The sequence below is a fragment of the Mus caroli genome, chromosome 5, assembly GCF_900094665.2.
Source record: "Mus caroli chromosome 5, CAROLI_EIJ_v1.1, whole genome shotgun sequence".
NCBI lineage: Eukaryota > Metazoa > Chordata > Mammalia > Rodentia > Muridae > Mus > Mus caroli.
Genome location: NC_034574.1, coordinates 56,973,039 through 56,991,130, shown reverse-complemented (window position 1 = coordinate 56,991,130; position 18,092 = coordinate 56,973,039). Strand labels below are relative to the sequence as shown.

Below are 18,092 nucleotides of genomic sequence, written 5' to 3'. Positions count from 1 at the left end.
CCTTCTTTCTTTCTTTCTTTCTTTCTTTCTTTCTTTCTTTCTTTCTTTCTTTCTTTCTTTCTTTCTTTCTTTCTTTCTTTCTCTCTTTCTTATAGCCTTTCACACAGGAAACGTTGCTTTAAAACATCTGTGGTAATCAAACTGTGCAGTAAGGTTTAAAAGATTAACAGAAGTCAGAAAAGTCTTTATGTAGGCTTAAAGCCACATTAAAGGGACCTTTTTTACATGTAAAAGAAATAATAACTTTTAGAATAAGAGATTAGCACATTTTCCTTTAAAAAAGTGGAGGTGCTAACTTTTTATTCTCTTTGAATGCAATTCTATTGATCTCTGTCTGCTATCATTTCAAAGACTCATCTCTCTCTCTCTCTTTTAAAGGAACATTTTTTTAAAGAGTTGGTAATTTCTGCTCTAGTAGAGAAGTAACTTATTAACCTAATACCTCCCAGTTTGGGCTGACATCATATTTATGTTTCAAACCAATATTTCAAAAGTACGATGCCTTTAAGTGATCTCTTCCAGCTAAAAGCATTCATGATTTCAGAGGCAAGGCAAGTTGAAGTTAATAGCCTTTTTCATGCTGCAATTTAAAAAGAAGTTGGGAAAAGAAGTGATTTAAATAAATCTCATTCACTTGTAGTCCATTTAGCTATCTTCTAGGGCTCTTAATAAACTCTGCTATATAATTTCTGCATCCTTCCTATGTTTTAGCAACTGCTTTAGATGCTGTATACAATATCTATGTCTTTCCCACAACAGTCTTTTTTTTCTCTATGTGTTATATCCCCTAACCCCATGGTTTTATTTTTAGCATAATCAGCACAAATCTCCTAAAAACAGTAACCAGTCTTATACATGGGTGATATATAAAAAGAGTACCAGTTTCAGCAGTAGAGAACTAAGTGAATTTTGGTATACATTTTTAATAGTATTAATTTAACCATCAACAATATGCTACTGAAGATATGAGGATGTCTTTATTGTGTGACTCGATGCAATGTTTTTTTAATTAGATATTTTCTTTATTTACATTTCAAATGTTATCCCCTTTCCTAGTTTCCCCTCTGAAAAACCCCTACCCCTACCCCTTCCCCTGCTCCCCAACCCACCTACTCCCATTCCCAGTCCTGGCCTTCCCCTATACTGGGGCATAGAACCTTCTCAGGACCTAGGGCCTCTCCTCCCATTGATGACCAACTAGGCCATCCTCAGCTACATATGCAGCTAGAGCCACATGTCCCACCATGTGTTTTCTTTGATTGGTGGGTTAGTTCCAAGAACTGGTTAGTTCATATTGATGTTCCTCCTATTGGGCTTTCAGACCCTTTCAGCTCCTTGCATACTTTCTCTAGCTCCTTCATTGGGGACCTTGTGCTCAGTCCAATGGATGATTGTGAGCACCTATTTCTGTATTTGCCGGGCACTGGCAAAGGCCTCTGGGAGAGTTATATCAGGCTCTTGTCAGCAGGCTCTTGTTGGCATCTGCCATAGTGTCTGGATTTGGTGGTTGTTTATGGGATGAATCCCCAAGTGGGGCAGTCTCTGTATGGTTCCTTCAGACTCTGTTCTGAACTTTGTCTCTGTAACTCCTTCCATGGGTATTTTGTTCCCCCTTCTAAGAAGGATTCTGAGCTTCTGGGAGAATATCCACTTATCAGTGAGTACATATCATGTGTGTTCTTTTGTGATTGGGTTACTTTACTCAGGATATTTTCTGGTTCCATTCATTTGCCTAAGAATTTCATAAATTCATTGTTTTCAATAGCTGAGAAGTACTCCACTGTGTAAATGTACCACATTTTCTGTATCCATTCCTCTGTTGAGGGACATCTGGGTTCTTTCCAGCTTCTGGCTATTATAAATAAGGCTGCTATGAACATAGTGGAGCATGTGTCCTTATTATAAGCCACAACAGCATTTTTTTGTTTTGTTTTTTTGAGACAGGGTTTCTCTGTATAGCCCTGGCTGTCCTGGAACTCACTTTGTAGACCAGGCTGGCCTCAAACTCTGAAATCCACCTGCCTCTGCCTCCCGAGTGCTGGGATTAAAGGTGTGTGCCACCACACCTGGCTCACAACAGCCTTTTAAGGTTAGCTGTTATTGTCTCCAATTTTCAGAAAAGAAGTGGAACAGGAAGAAATCAAACATCATACTCAAGTTTTAACAAACCTTGAATTTTAAACAAGGACCTTGCCTCCTCACCAATTCTTTATTAGTAGCCATACATGCACTTGCTTTATTTTCATTACTCTCATCTATATGTTGCAATGTAACAACATAAAATCAGTGGCCTAGAACAATTGCTGCTATTCTATTCCTGAATTTGCAATTTGCAGAGGGTTGAGATGGAGGGCTAGTTTTTTCTGTTATGTCATTAGTCATTCTGCCTTGGGATACAGAGCCACTACCAACATAGCTCCTGTTCCTTGTGAGCAACGCGGTATTGGTTGTTAGTGATTCTCTATTGAGGCTTCTAAACTGGGTAGTAGGATTCCAAGAATGATTGTTTCAGAATAATTATGGAAGTGGTCAGATGCTGGCTCTATGCCTTTTCTATGTCTGATCTGATGGAACAGTCAATAGAATCTAGATTCAAAAGAATTGAATCAAAAGATTCATAGACTTCACCTCTTTATGTGCCATGTTTGCAAAACTGTTGACACTTTGTTAAATGTCTTATTCAGCAGTTTTCAAGTTATAAATCTGCCTGATTTAAGACTGCCCTTTCTCTCATGACCCTGAAGATGATGTCTGAAAATGGCAGCTTTGATTAGTCTTGGTTGTCAACTTTTCACATCTGAGCAGAGAATAACATTACATGAAGAATTGTCTCTATCAGATTGGCCTGTTGGCATTTCTACAGGGAGACTTTCTTGACTGTTGATTGATGCTGAAGGAATCCAGCTCCCTGTAGGCAGGTGGGCATGGGCTGAATCGGAAAGACAGGTGAGTGTGAGCCAGAGAACATCTCAGGAAGCAACCTCACCCCATTGTTTCTACTGCAGGGTCCTACCCAGATTTCTCATGAAATGTAAAAGCGGTGACATCTATGCATCTTTTGCTTCAGTTCTTTTGAATCCAGATTCTGTTGACGGTACCGTCAGATAGAACACAGGAAAGGCACAGAACCAGTATCTGGGGTTTGGCTTTTAGATCCTGGTCATTTCCCATAATTATTCTGACTGTTACCTGTAAGCTGAGTTAAATCCTTTCTTCCCCAAATTACCTTTAAAAAAATTATAGCAGAAAAACCAAATGAAGCAACCAAACCCCAAGCATCCATACAAACAAACAAATAAGCAAACAAAACAAACTACAGCCGAAAGTGGAGTAGGTTGTGACTGTCATGAACCTGACCATAGTTATTTGTTTGTTTGTTTGTTTATTTATTTGGAAGCTCGTAGAAGCATTTAGAACTCTGGGATGGAAAAAGCCATCAGAGCTTAGTGGGCTATTCTATGGGAGTTTGGTAAATAACAATGTGGAGAGAAATTCAGATAATGGAGGTCTGGTTTGTAAAGTTTTAGGTGGGAAGCAAAACCTCTATAAGGGCCATTTGTAGGGTAATTTTGATTAAGACACTGGAAGGGAGACCTTCCAGCTTACTGGGGCTATGCATGCTCTTCAACTCCAGTTGAACTACCAAGGTGTAACAGTCCGGCATCACTGAGGTGAAACCTTTTAGGGAAGAACTCCCATAAAGTCAGCACATGGAGGCTGGCAGAGACCAAAGCTACATATCGAGCTACTAGCAGAACTTGACAAGGTGTAAGACTTGCCTACCTGGTTTTAAAGGCACGCAAGATACAAGACTGAGGGGTCATGGAGAACCTTTGAGGCCTGGTACCATGTGGCAGGGTCAGACTCCTCAAAGAGAGATCACGAGTGAAGATGCAGTCTCAGTTGCTGGAGACTCAAGATATTGGAGGTGCCAGGAGTGTGGGATGTCCACCCAGGACATTGAAGGTGTGGAGCAAGCCTGAGCCTTAAGACTTGTCTGCATGTGTTTCTGGTGGCAGAGAAGGTAAAGAGGCACAGCCTAAGCACTTGGGAATCAGAATATCATGGTTAAGTCCCAGATGCTGGACATTGATAGATGCTGTTGAATTTTTTTACTTTGATATGATTGCAATCATTCCCTGATCTTTCCCTCTCTGATCAAGAAGTTACATAAACTGGTTTGGATATTATAGGTGGCCACAGGTGAAAGGCTTGAGCTTTTAAGGAGACCTTAGAGTTACAAAGTGTCGAGCTTTAAAAATGACTATGAGACTTTTAAACTGAGCGGGAGACCTTGAAATAAAGGAATGGTACCGTTTAACAGAAATGTGTTGGTGTGTTATGCTGACAAGGGTAGATTTCTGACAGCTAATTCTGGTTGTTAACACATATGGGAAGATGAACCTCAACTGACTCCATGAGACCAGCCTGAGGGCATGTTTATGAGACATATTCTTGCTAGATGGAGCAAGAAGCAGGCACTGTGGGTCACACAATCCCTAGTCAGGTGGGTCTAAGCTTTATAGGAAAGGTAGCTGAATATGAGCAAGAAAGCAACGAGGAGAACAACATTCGTCAGTGTTCTTGTTCAAGTAACTAAAGGCAGAAACAAATCCTTTCTTCCTTAAGATGCTTTTGGTCATAGTGCTTCTCATAGCAGCAGGGAAGAAAACTAGAAAACATTTTCATGGGAAAACAGGCCTGAATGGTTTTCTTTTTTTTTTTCTTATGTAATACCAACATTATTAATTGAAATTGCTTTTGTACAAAGTGGAGAGACTTCAGTACCCTGCAGAGGTGGGATCTCACAGCAGGATGTCACCATCAGAAGAAATTAATGGGTTGCGAGAGAACGAGTCACTATAAAATGAGCGAACCCGGCCACCGAATCACTCTGTTTTCTTATTTGGCTGTGCGATTTCTCCCTCTTGCATATGCTTCTGCCATGGGTAGACTGGCCATGGGTGATGACGACCCTCACCAGGGTCAAACAATTGTGGATGAGATGTTTAGTGATCTTCTCAACTATGAATTCAAACCCTCTAGCCTGGGGCACTTTGTTGTAGCAATAGAAAAATGGTCTAAAATAATGGATTATTCCAGTTTGTGAGTAGGGCATATGGCCTTAAATATTAGCTCCACAGTTTCATGTCTTTGGGATCAGCTTAGAAGATTTTTCTCACAGAGGGATTTTTGCATCATTTGAAGCTTTTTCTTCTTATCACACCGTGGCCTCAGTTACTTCTGGATCTTATTTTTGTTAGCGTTTTCTACAGTGCCATCCACTAAGTATGGTGATCTTTTGCTGAAGCCATTCTCCCTAGCAACAGACTGGCACGCAGGTTCTGCCTGACGCAAGTATATTTTCAGTATATTTAACAGTTTCAACACATCTCTCTCCCTCTGGAAAGCTGTGATTCTATCAGTTTTGTCACTTGAGCAAGAATGCCTTCCCAGTTATTTTCACCAGTATAATTTCTCCTGCTGTCTGCTTGTGTTCTCTGCTTCGGCCAAAGGACATAGAATTAAACTCTCTCTGTTTCTCTGTCTCTGTTTCTCTGTCTTTCTATCTCTGTCTCTCTCTCTCTCTCTNTCTCTCTCTCTCTCTCTCTCTCTCTCTCTCTTTCTCCTGCTGCTCTTACCACCTTCCCCCAACCCCACTAAGTTTACATTAAAAAAATATACTGTATAGTATAGTGATAAATGCTAATCTTCATTCCACAGCAGGCATTACTAACTGACCATTGCTTTCTTTTTTTCACTCAGCTTTAACATGGACCCATATCTCTGTTGACTCAGAAATGAAGCATATCCCACTTCTGGGGAATAATTCCTACTTTTTAGAGATTGATATTAATTAGGCCCTTCTTTTCTCTCTTCACAGTAATCCCTTATTTTTACTGAGTAACTCCTCTCAAGGAGCAACTCCTGCACCTACCCTGACATCCCTGGAAACCAGCCTCCTCTGTGTAATGGGGGCTGCTCCAGAACGTTGTTCCAATCATAAAGTTAGCCGGGATGTTTTCAGAACTGTTTCCTTCCCAGCTCTATGTGACTCACAGGTCACATTGCTCACAAGGTCTTCATGGGGATGTGCATCCTGGCAGTCCTCTTTTGTTAATAGGATCCTGCAGGCTTAGCTCCTATTTCTTTTATTTAAAAAGAATTATGTATTTACTTATTTTATTTATGTGAGTACACAGTTGCTGTCTACAAACACACACACACACACACACACACACACACACACATACACACACACACACAAATTCACCAGAAGAGGACATCAGGTCCTGTTACAGATGGCTGTGAGCCACCATATGATTGCTTGAAAATGGGAAATGAACTCAGGACCTCTGGAAGAGCAGTCAGTACTCTGAACCACTGAGCTATCTCTTTAGCCCTATATCAGATATTTAAACACATAGTTGAATCTAAATTGTATTAATGGTAAGTCATGTTATTGTCTTGAAAATCATTTAACAATATTTTTTCAGCTACAGTTTATAGGATTAACATTTATTATTACTATTGTCAAAATCATCATCACTACCATCATCATCATCATTATTGATTTTGCTCCTTTCTGCTGTCCTCACTTCATCATAGGAGTTGAGCACAAGACTCCCAAGACCTTCCCAATTCATATGTGCCCAAAGCCCATTGTATGCAACAACAATAGTGAAGATGTTATTCAAGTTATTCTCAGTCACCTGCAATCCCGATAGCTAGTTTTTTTAGTCCTAGCGATTGTAGTAAAATCCGAGGTTACTCTTCTCACATTTAGGAAAATTAAGGACGTTTTATCATGTTCTTTGCTCACTCGCTGATGGCCTTTGGATTCGATTGGCCTTTGGATTCGATTGGCCTTTGTAGTAACAAGTACTTGGCCTTCAAAACTTTCCTTTCTTGATCTAGATTTGTTCTCATAACCTGCAGCTATTTTCTCATAACGCTTTCCCACTATCTGTCCTTTAGACTTCATCCCGTTCACTGAGTCTGTCCTTTTGGCTAAGTATGAGCGGCTCATGCTTGATGAGGACACAAGATGCAACCACTTAACTCTAGCCATTTGACTCAGCCTCTTTATGGAAGCATGTAGATTACAAATGGCAATCTTTATAGTTTTGGACAGGGCAAGTTGTACTTGCCCTGTGTCTTAGATGTATGATTCTAAAAAATAGGAAGGCAGCAATTTGTAGCTTTCCCTTCCTTTGTGCTTGTCCATGCCAACTAATTAGGAGTCCAAGGGACACAGCGGGAATCTAGAAAACCTTGTATCTGATGCTTGAAAGAACATTATAAAGAAATGGATTTTGTGGCCAGAATCTCTCTGAAAGACACTGTTGTAATGGCAGCATTGTGAAGGATACCCTTTCTTTCTTTCATTCTTTTTTCTTTTTTCTTTTTTCTTTCTTTCTTTCTTTCTTTCTTTCTTTCTTTCTTTCTTTCTTTCTTTCTTTCTTTCTTTTATTCTCTCTCTCTCTATCTCTCTCTTTCTCTCTTTTTTTTTTCCTTTGAAACCAGTTTAATAAAATAACGTAGAACTTGGAGGTGTGAGTTACCAAAATCATGGAACAGCTTAATGGGCAATTCTTCTGGAACTCAGAATATTGGGATACCAACAGGTATTATTAGAACAGTCACACTATAATCACAATGTATCAGATAGGAGCGAATAGTCTTAGCATCATGCAAGAGGGGCACCAAAACAAACAACAAAAGTGCCCACTTGTTTACTTGTTTATACTTTGTTCATTCCTTAGAACGCTATAGGATGTTGAGAATGTAGCATGCCAATAATTTTACAGAGAAAAATTTTAAGGCAGTTCAACATTTAGGCTATAGTATGGAGTAAATTTTTAGTATATATTTTTGTTAGTTCTTTGAGAATTCCACACATGTGTTTTGATCTTATTTACTTCCCATTCCGCCAAATCCTCCTAGATCCAAGCACCTTCCCAAATAACCACAATTTTGTCCTTTATTTAATCCAATCAAGTCCAATTTGTGATGCCCAAATACTCTTGTACATGTAGCCTCCCACTGGAGCCTGGTTAACTTATCAGGGACTAGACTCATACAAACATCTGATGCTTCCTCTTCCAGAAGTTAACTATTGCCAGTTGTTTGTTCCTCAGCTAGGGACGAAATTTTGTGTTACACTTTCATCTACATGCTAGGATTTAGTCTGGCCTGTCTCTCTTTCTTTCTTGTTTTCTTTTTTATTAAATATTTTCTTTATTTACATTTCAAATGCTATCCTGAAAGTTCACAGTTAGCTATTGGATGGATCACAGAACCCCCAATGGAGAAGCTAGAGAAAGCACTCAAGGAGCTGAAGGGGTCTGCAACCCTATAGGTGGAACAACAATATGAACTAACCAGTACCCCCGGAGCTCGTGTCTCTAGCTGCATATGTAGCAGAAGATGGCCTAGTCGGCCATCACTGGGAAGAGAGGCCCCTAGGTCTTGCAAAGGATACCCTTTCTATTGTGCAGTTTCATTTCTGCAATCCCTAGAGGAGTGAGATCCAGTCACCTTGGTTTTCCTCTGGTTAGAGGGCCCACCTCAGAGTCTTTGAAATTGTTTTGATTTAAAATGAGGCTTTAAGGAAGCATTTAATTAGAAGGGGTATTGTTATTATTCTGACCTGTGGTTTCTGATCTTTTTATTATGTTTCTATCACAAAACTCCTTTGGCCAATTATGCACCATGCAACACATTTTAATCTGAGGAATTAATCTTCGTCTTCAACAGAAATTGTGAGGACAGGCAGAGCTCTGGAGAATTGATACAAGATATCTCTATGCCAGTATCACCCTGCTTTCTTATAGACATATTTTACAACGTAGCACTTTCATGATTATTGAGTAAATTAAAACTGCAGGCTTTATAGCTATTTAAGTCACATGATCACACAGAGAAAAACTTAAAATGGAATTTTATTGGAATTTTATTGTTATTCTTGTTCCATGCTTGACAGTAGATAACCTTTGATGTCCAAGGGCCTACACAAGTTCTTCTGGGATGCCTTGGATTTGAGTTTGAGCAGTGCTTAAACACAAAGATGGTTACTTGTGAACATTTTCTCATTAAGTCAGGGAAATACACGTTGTTGTGTGAGTTCATGCTAGAAATGTCTGAACAAAGTGCATTTCCAGCATTTCAAGAAATACTAATATTCTCATCTTGATTTAAAACAAACAAGCCCTTAGGGTTACTTTGCCAAATTCAACCAATTCCTATTATTCTGTAAACATTCTCACATTTGCCATTAAAAAGACATTTGCGAGTTTTTACAAATTTTATTTTTCAGTTAAAAGAGATGAAGTGCTCTCTTCTCAAGGCCATGCCAAGCTCCCAGTTTATAGACATCTGATGTTTGTAGTTCTTGGCATTGTTATCTTACATCTTTAATGGCTCCTTGTGTTTATATTAGCTTTCCTCTGCTGGGGTTGAATTCTAGGACTTATTTTGCAAAGGAAGTACCATGCCGCCGAGCTATACCCCAGCTTTTCTGTTACACATCTTACCAAAGCATCTATTTCGTACCATTTAAGACTGTAGCTCTAATCTGAATAATAATTTGTCTTGGGTAATGGTAATGGATAGAATTCACTGTATATGAAAGTTCAAAAGGAAACAAAGACTTTGAGTAGTGGAGGCTGTTCTCTGACCAGAGGGAGGTCTCTTCTGGAGAGGAAGTCTCCTCAGCAATCTGTATCCTCTCACTTCCCTCCACAACTGCAAACCCTGGTAAGAGTGAAGCAGGCAGCTCCACCCATTCACCGGCACACTCTTGCCCTTTGGAAGCTGACCTGTGCCCAGGAGCATACATTACTTTCTTCCTCAAACTAATATTTTATGGGCTGGACCACAGGTTAACAGGCATGGAATAGCGAGTCCTGTCTGAATTCCCAATCACAGAATTTGGAAAAGTGATAAATTGTTGTTTTAAGTATTTATGTCTTGGAGTAGGTTGGCAACAGACATCTGAAATAGAGATCCCAAACCTGCAGACATCTTTTAAAATAGAAAATGGGATAAAAAAACAGGATATAAAAAGAATGTTGAAAGATTTGTAGCTGGGACATTAGACCATGAGGCCAGATGGATAAGTATCTGTGTATCTCCTGTACCTCTGGACCAAGCCGTGCTTTTAAGTGTTTTCTCTGTATAGCCCTGGCTGTCCTGGAATTCACTTTGTAGATCAGGCTGGCCTCAAACTCAGAAATCCACCTGCCTCTGCCTCCTAAGTGCTGGGATTAAAGGTGCGTGCCATCACCGCCCGGCTCCCTGGTGCTTCTTGACTGCTCCTCTGCTCTCTTTCTTTACTCTTTACCTTTAATTTTTATCTTTGCTCTTGTATCTCTAGTATGACATATATCACATACATTATTGGATGTGGACAAACTCCATCAGAGCAGAGACATGGTCTGTATGGTGACTGCTGAATGGATGCATGGCATCCACCTAGAACTGAATGTTCAAGAACATTTTTAGTTGAAGGAATGAATGTGTCTGCTTCCTCCTGGGCTCCACATTGTTTCTTGGTGCTGAAGATCCTCTACCCCTTTGTCTCATCCTCTCCATTGCAGAATATGGGCTGGAAGCATGGAACTTCTTAGACTTGTTGGGTGTAAGGACAGCCATTTGCATTTCTGGCCTATCAAAGCTGGACATGAGAATATAACTCTTGAAGATGATGAGTACAGATATGTAAGTGAAAATACACAGTGAAAAAAATCCTCAATATCATTTTCTCCATTCATATGTCTCTCTACAGTTGGAGAACAATGTGCAGATAAGTGTAGCCCTGGACCAGTATACTATCCTTCCCTGGGGATGCATGATATCTGAATGGAAGGCAATGGAGAAATTCTTCTACTATTGCTTATGGCATCTGACATGTGATTTTTAGCAAACATGTCATTTTGCAGAGGCTGCTGGCTATTTGGTATCCATGGGCACTTCTACAGCATTCTGTCCTCTGGGTGGATGCTTTTGCAATGGGACCTAAATGCTTGTCCTGACTTTATTCTGAAAGCTTTGCAGTGAGCTTTGAAAACACCCAATTCTATGAACAGTCTAGAGTAGAAAGGTTTCTTTTTTGTAGCCAAGTTTTAACAAATGACTGATGCATACCTTGTTCCTGTCATAGATACGTCTACACATTGCCTGGATATCACTGGAAAATAAGACAATGATTTAAAAAAACCAAACCTTTATTGTTTCCTATGTAGCCAGCACTTGTGCAAGTAAGTGTGCTGTGTGCTTTAGCTTATTTACTCTACTCTCTAACCTATGCAGCAGTTGCTGTCATCTTCTTTCATGCATTACGAACCTGGAGACAAAGGAGCTGAACTTGCTCAGAAGTAGTATTGAATAGCAGATTGAAAATACAAGCCCAGAATGCTTGACTAAAAAGTCTATTAAGTTTATTGATAATTAGAACTCCCACTTTCTCCAGTAATGTCTGCCTAAGGACCGAGGAGACACAATCAGTTGACTTTTAATGTCTGTATATTAGTAATGCTCCACGTATGCTTATCATGAAGTGGCAAAGTTGGCATATTCTCCTTCAAGATTCTTGATTATTTTTAAAGATATTCTTGGGTCATCAAGTCATCTGTATGTGTATATATATGTACACGAGTACATGCATATGCATTGGCTATAGTTATTTTCTTGGCTATACATAAAGATAGCAGAAAAGGGAGCCATGAATGGTTAGTGTGATAGAAAGGTAAGAATAAAAAAAATTTTAGGTATCTTGTGAATCATGGTGCACTTATTTCTTTGTTTGGGTAGAAATGCAAATTAATTGAAGTGACCAGAGGTTCCATTCCACTGAACCTGTGAGCACTGAACTTGTGTGGCCATGAGACAGGATGTCATCTCTTCTGTGGCCTCCATGATGATGGAGAATATAATTTCCAACTGAAGATCTTAAGGCATAAATTAGAGTCTGGGAAGATATAAAGTCACACGACCAAAGAACAGGAAATGGGAATGGTCTGAGTCATCAAAACTGGGTGTGAGTATACAACACTCAAACGTGACCAGTTGGAAAATCCAAGTGGACGTGGATAATGATGAATGCTGGGGAGGTTTTCTCCATTCCTGATTTCTTTTCATATGTATAGTGAATCGTACTAGCATAGTAGCCCTGAATACACAATGCTATGGTCTACTCTGTTCTCATTGGATGGCTTCATTTGGAAGGAAAATCTAAGCACAGAAGCTGGGAAACTTCTTTAAGTATTTCCGGGAAAGCTCCAATTCTTCTTCTTACCCATGTTTTAGATTTGAAAAGGGTCAACTCTGTCCTGGGGAAGAGGCCCAATTATCTGCTCCTCCTCTGGGAGTTGGGAACTCTGTGTAGTTGTGGATTTGATTTGGGGGAACTGAGTTTGCATAGACTAAATCACATTCTCCAATAAAGTCCATATCTATTAGCTGCAGTATCAAAATCCCCAAGTCTTAGTGAACAACAGACTGCCCTCAGTTTGAGTGATGGCATAGCCTGAAACTTTATTTGACATGAAGCCGCTTATTGTCTTTATCCACTTAGAGCAGTGGTTTTCAATCTTCCTAATGCTATGGCCCTTTAATACAGTTTCTTATATTGTGGTGACCCCTAACCAAAAAAGTACTTTGTTGCTACTTCATAACTATAATTTTTGTATTTTTATGAATTATAATGTAAATATCTGATATGCAGAAGATATCTGATATGTAACTTCCAAAGGGGTCACAACCCACAGGTTGCGAATCACTTAAAGTTTTGTGTCAGTGGCCACATTTATATGTAATTAAGTTCATTAAGTGATGCAATGTTTATATCATTAAATTTATTAAAATTAATAAAATTCAGATTCTTAGTCATACTATTCGGTACCCAGCCATCACACATGACTAATGCCATCAGACAGACATTTCTAGCATTTAGGGAAGGCACTACACAACATTTACTAAAGTGAAGGGTTCTTATAGACACATGTGTGGCATGTCTGATAATCCAGACCCCACATATTGAATAGAAAATACTCATTTTCTCAGGGGAGACAGCAGAGATTACCAACTCATATCTATTCCGGGAAATTACAGGGTACAGGATCATGGGCTTGAATCATTCTTTGTCAATAACAAAGGGAATGTCTTATCTCTCTATTGTATGAAGGTTTTATTTAATTTACCCTTCAAAATAGATATATGGAATATGAAAGCCTTTATATTCTAATATCTAGGAAACTCATGCAGTATCCTTTCCTTTCCATCTGTTTAGGCTGGTTAAGCTAATCACAGTAGACAATTTTGTATGTGTCTTGAAAACATTTTTTTTTCCACAGAAGTATAAACGTTGTTCCAGAAGAAAAGCAGTGGTTACATGACACAAAAACTTCCAAGGATTAGAAGTATGGCATAAATGAATTAGAGTGAGACTAGGTGAAGTCCATTCAATAAATTAAGTCTGGATAATGTGATGGTCTCACCCTGCAAAGTACCCAGCATCATCTATGCAGTAAAGACAGGTCAGATGTAAATATACTTTTGGAGAAGGACAAGTCTTTTACAATCTGAAATTCTGTTTCATGTCCCATGACTCCCTCTCAGTGGGAAGAAGTGGGTTGGGCTGGTTATGTTCCCTTTTAGTTGCTCATATTCTTGGAGTTAAACAATTCTGTGCAGCACGAACCCACCATATTTGGCCATGTAGATGTGAGACATTTACAGGGATCTGGGTGCTGGCTAGACTGGCAAAGAACAGCAACATAAGGATTTTAAGTTTCCTATGGGGTCTGCTTATTTCACTCTTCTTTACTACTCTAGAAACGTAGCTTCACTGCACACAGCCTTAGTTGTCTCACCTGTAGAATAGGAAGAATTCCTTTATCCACCACTTTTAGAGAGGCTATTAGAGAATGAAATAAAAATGAATGAGCTAATACATGGGAAACTATCCATTCTGAAGACACATATTGCTGCCATTGTGGAGAGGGAAATTCCAATTCCACACTAGTTTTGTAAAGCAATACCTATTAAAAACCAATCCCCTCAGCAAGACTTTTGTTGGATTTCACAAAACAAAACAAAACAAAACAAAACAAAACAAAAACTACTATGCCTTCAACACAAAACAGCTTTATGAGTATAACGCAAATTGGGTTTCTGCTTCTAAAGGAAACATGAGATAATGTCTTTTGTCTTAATTTGACAGTGGAAAGGCTCTTTATCTTTAGTATTGTCCAAGAATCTAATATTGGATGCTACTGAAACACAAGCACTCACTTTCTAAATTGCATCCATAAAGATGCCATGGTAAAGTGCTGCCTCAGATGGAGCATTTCCCAGCATTTTAAGGCTTCAGATTGAGAGCATTAAAAATGCCCATCTCTGCCTATTTTCAATATGCCCTTGGCTCTTCAACCTGGATAAAATTCAGAGTCCTGCTTCTACTAAAACTTCTCAAGTAAGTTTCACATTTCTGGTCCTTTAAGACCAGCCTGGAAACTGTCCAGCAAAATCATTTGACCAATAGGGGTGGTTTGTGTTTGCTTGCTTTCCTCTGCTTAGTGTGTGTTTAAGTTTTTAATGCAACTAAGTTGAGAGTTCGAAGAATACCATGCAGGTGCAGGTGTAACACAAGTTATATTAATTGTTTTCCAGTTTCTACATAAGCTGGCAGCATCAATTCATTATCATGCAATCCCATAAAAGGCACATTTAAAGCAAGAAACAAGTTAACCACTGATTACATTAACAGAACACTCACACTACTTTAGAAGCAGTTTTCTTAAAGGACACGATGAGAGTTTTAGTTGGCTTCACAGCAGGGCAAACAATTCGTGTGGCATTTAAGAAAACCTTGGATAACTGAAAATGGCAAGACTAGACATCATCTAACATAATTCTTTTAGCCATTATGCTGAGACTTGTAGATTTCCTGAACCCTAACTTTAACAAGGTTGTCCATTTTATGGTTATTTAAACATATCCCATGCCCAAGTCCTGGTTGGTATACTTGCTATGGAAGGATTCTTAATGTTGTCAGGTCTTCCTAAAAGCATCCTTTATTAGGTTCTAGGAAAGTGAGTTGTAAGCTCAGGGAAAGGCAGTCAGGCTCTCCTCCCTCCACACATAGAACTCTCCTTAATTATGTGTTATTTATTAATTATTTCCCCATTCCATTGTGACCACCAGTACTTTACCAGAAATTTCCAGTAGCTCTCCCCTCCCCTTTAGAAGTGCTTGTTTCCAGAAAGTTACCATTTCTTTCCTTTTACTGCAACAAAATAGAGCTTTGGATGTTTAATGGATCAAACTCTTCAGTGATTATTTGAATGTGAACTTAACTGTTTTGTTTTGTTTTTCTTCAATTAGGTCACAGGTTTGCTGGGGTACAGAAAAAGTTCATTCTTGAACATTTCACAACAAGCTTGTATAATCTTACACATCCTTCTTAAGTCAGTCTCTCTCTCTCTCTCTCTCTCTCTCTCTCTCTCTCTCTCTCTCTCTCTCTCTCTCTCCTGAACTCTTCTCCACTTTGCTATGTGCATCTTTCATTTTCTCACCATTCACTGGAAAGGAGAGTTAACCTTAGGAACCGAGAACTACTCAATGCAGCATCTATCTGGTGGTGCTTGACCCATGCTTGACCTGCTCAGGAGAGACCAAGTCCCAGTGCCCAACTAAGATGAGCTCATCTGAGTGGACCAGCACTAATTCAGCTCTGGGTTGGGGAGCCGCTCCCTGGACCTTCACTGGCCTTTCTATCTGCAGGACCAGTGTTTCAAGGAACATACTTGGCACCTGAGTGAGAACAAGTGACAGTAGGGAACCCCTTTCAGTCACAGGCCACCAGAGGATAGCTATTATTTGTGTACTAGGCAAAAGAAACCCATTAAAGAGGCAAAGGGGATGGAGTAGTAGAGGCAGAATTGATCTTCTAGAAAGCCTACTAACAACGCCTTGGCGATGTTTTAGATTGACTCCTGGAAGACAAGTGTGTCCTAGTAGTCATCAGGGGAGCAGATGAGTTCAAGAAAATTAAGGGATTGGAATGAAATTCCCACGCGCTTGGGGCTGCAGCGGGAGGCAGGGAGCGCAGGGAAGCAGGGTGTACCCGGCTGTGCGGGCCCCACACACTTTCGGACCCTCGCAGATCAAAGGAAGGACCGACAGACCTACTTAAAGGGCCAAGGGACTTACCTTCAGGGTTGGCGCTGATGAAGACCCGGACGCTGCGACCGGCGGGTACCAGGTGAGAAGGCAGGGCGGTGAGATTACCAGAGAACGCCGCCCGCCGGAGCGCGGAGTCCCGGGGACAGGGCAGCTTGGTGCCCGCACCGGCCGGCCACATCGCCCTGTGGGAGGGAAGATCAGCCGCCACCACCGTCTCTGCTCCTCGGGTCTTTGACCCTCCGCGGTCCCGCGAGGGCGATGTCCGCCGGCGAAGCAGCTCAGAGTCGCTCGGAGCTCTGAGCGCAGCCGGCGAGCTTCACAGCGCTCAGCAGCCGCTCTGGAGCAGCGGCCATAGGGACCCTCGGGTCCCCAGTTGTTGTTGCCTCCTACACCTCTGAGGACTGCCTTGACTCCCTCCCGAGGTTCGGCGCCGCAGCGCAGGAGGTCAGCGTGGAGGATGCTACGCGGGCGGTGCCAGGTTGCGCCGAGAAGAGCCCGCTCCTCTCCTGGAGCCAGTAGCCATGTCCCCACTGGTGTCCACCGCGGGAGGAGGGGGCAGCCGGGCGTCGGGGACCTGGCGGAGGACCAGAGCAGGTCAAAGTTTAGGAGATGGTGGCGGGAGTCGGTCAGGACTCTCGGAAATAACGCGGCTCACGGGGCGGCTGCGGTGTAGATACGCGGGCTGGGGGCAGCTCGGGGACCTCTTGGTTTCCTAGGAGGACTCGCACCAGAACCCCAGGCGGCTCCCTCAGTGAAGGACAGGAGATCGATCTGCCCGAGATTCCTGCTATCCTCCCTCCAACTCCCCTAAAGGTCAAACCAGCTCTGTGCATTTGCGGGAATCCAGTCGCGCGGGCGTCTGCAAGCCTTTGCCAAGTCCCCCAAAGTTCAACGCTCCTCCACACCACACGCTGAGGGGCTGGAGCATTAAAGCTCCAGGCATTGAGAAAGGTTCTCCCTGCCTCTCGTGGCGTGGGAGGCCACGTCTCGCCTCGGCGCTCTCTCCCCACGCTCGTGCAATCGGGGGATTTTTATAGCTAAGCCACGATGCTCACGTGGCCCTCCCCGCGTGGTCGCGGACCCTTTTGGGGAGCGAGTCTCTGCGGGCAGTTCTCCTAGACCTTTAAAGGACCCAGGGAGCCTCCCTGCTCCCGCTGAGAAGCCTTTCCTGGCTGTTCGCCCTCCTGCGGGGCGCAGGAGCCAAGCGGCTTCCAGGGTAGTGGGAGCCCCACGCAGTAGTGGGTGTGAGTTGTGGCTCAAGGGAAGGATGCAACTACAGAGAAAGAGACTCTCTGCCACGCCCCACTTCTGGCAAAGTGCAAGGGGCCTTAGTTTGGGGGCCTAGGTGGCAAAGTTGGCTCAAGGTTGTTGGTAATCTGCACTCACTGCAGGAGCCTGAATCACTTCCTTTGAGGGGGATCTGGCTGGCCCCAGACTGTGCATCCTGGGGCCAAGGTCTGAACTTCCGCAGGATCCCAAGTGGCATGAGATGCAGAGAAGTCCAAATGTGAAATTGCTGTTACCCTCTGAAACCCTACAAACTCCAGGAGAGGAGATAAGAGTGATTCTGTTGAATGGGGAAGTAGGGAAGAAGGGAGTATTTGGAGCGTGCCTTGAAGCTGGACCTTCAGATTTCTCATTCTGAGGTTGGGTCAGGATCATAGTTTAGAGAGCATCCCACCCCACCCTCGAGACTGGGGAGAGGGTGGGTGGGTACAGAGCTTAGTTGGTTGCTCATGTTTCAAATTACCAGTTCTTAGAAACTGAGGTAGTAGGATTTTTGCTAGTGCCAGGCCAGGGCAGCCTGGACTATATACAGTGTGAGACCCCGTCTCAAACAAAATGATAGCTAGTGGCTTCATGGTATGTTTATCTTCTCACCTGAAGACTCCTATACTGGGCAT

The 18,092-nt window shown here is 41.8% G+C and overlaps 1 protein-coding gene across 1 annotated transcript in view; it reads right to left on the bottom strand.

The window, feature by feature from the left end:
- Window positions 1-17,431, bottom strand: part of Nwd2 (NACHT and WD repeat domain containing 2) — a 158,459-nt gene extending 141,028 nt beyond the window's left edge. Inside the window, exon 1 of the mRNA XM_021163584.2 lies at window positions 16,216-17,431. Coding sequence (XP_021019243.1) covers window positions 16,216-16,366 — 151 coding nt within the window. The 5' untranslated portion in view covers window positions 16,367-17,431. The remainder of the gene's footprint in view (window positions 1-16,215) is intronic.
- Window positions 17,432-18,092: the final 661 nt, after the last annotated feature.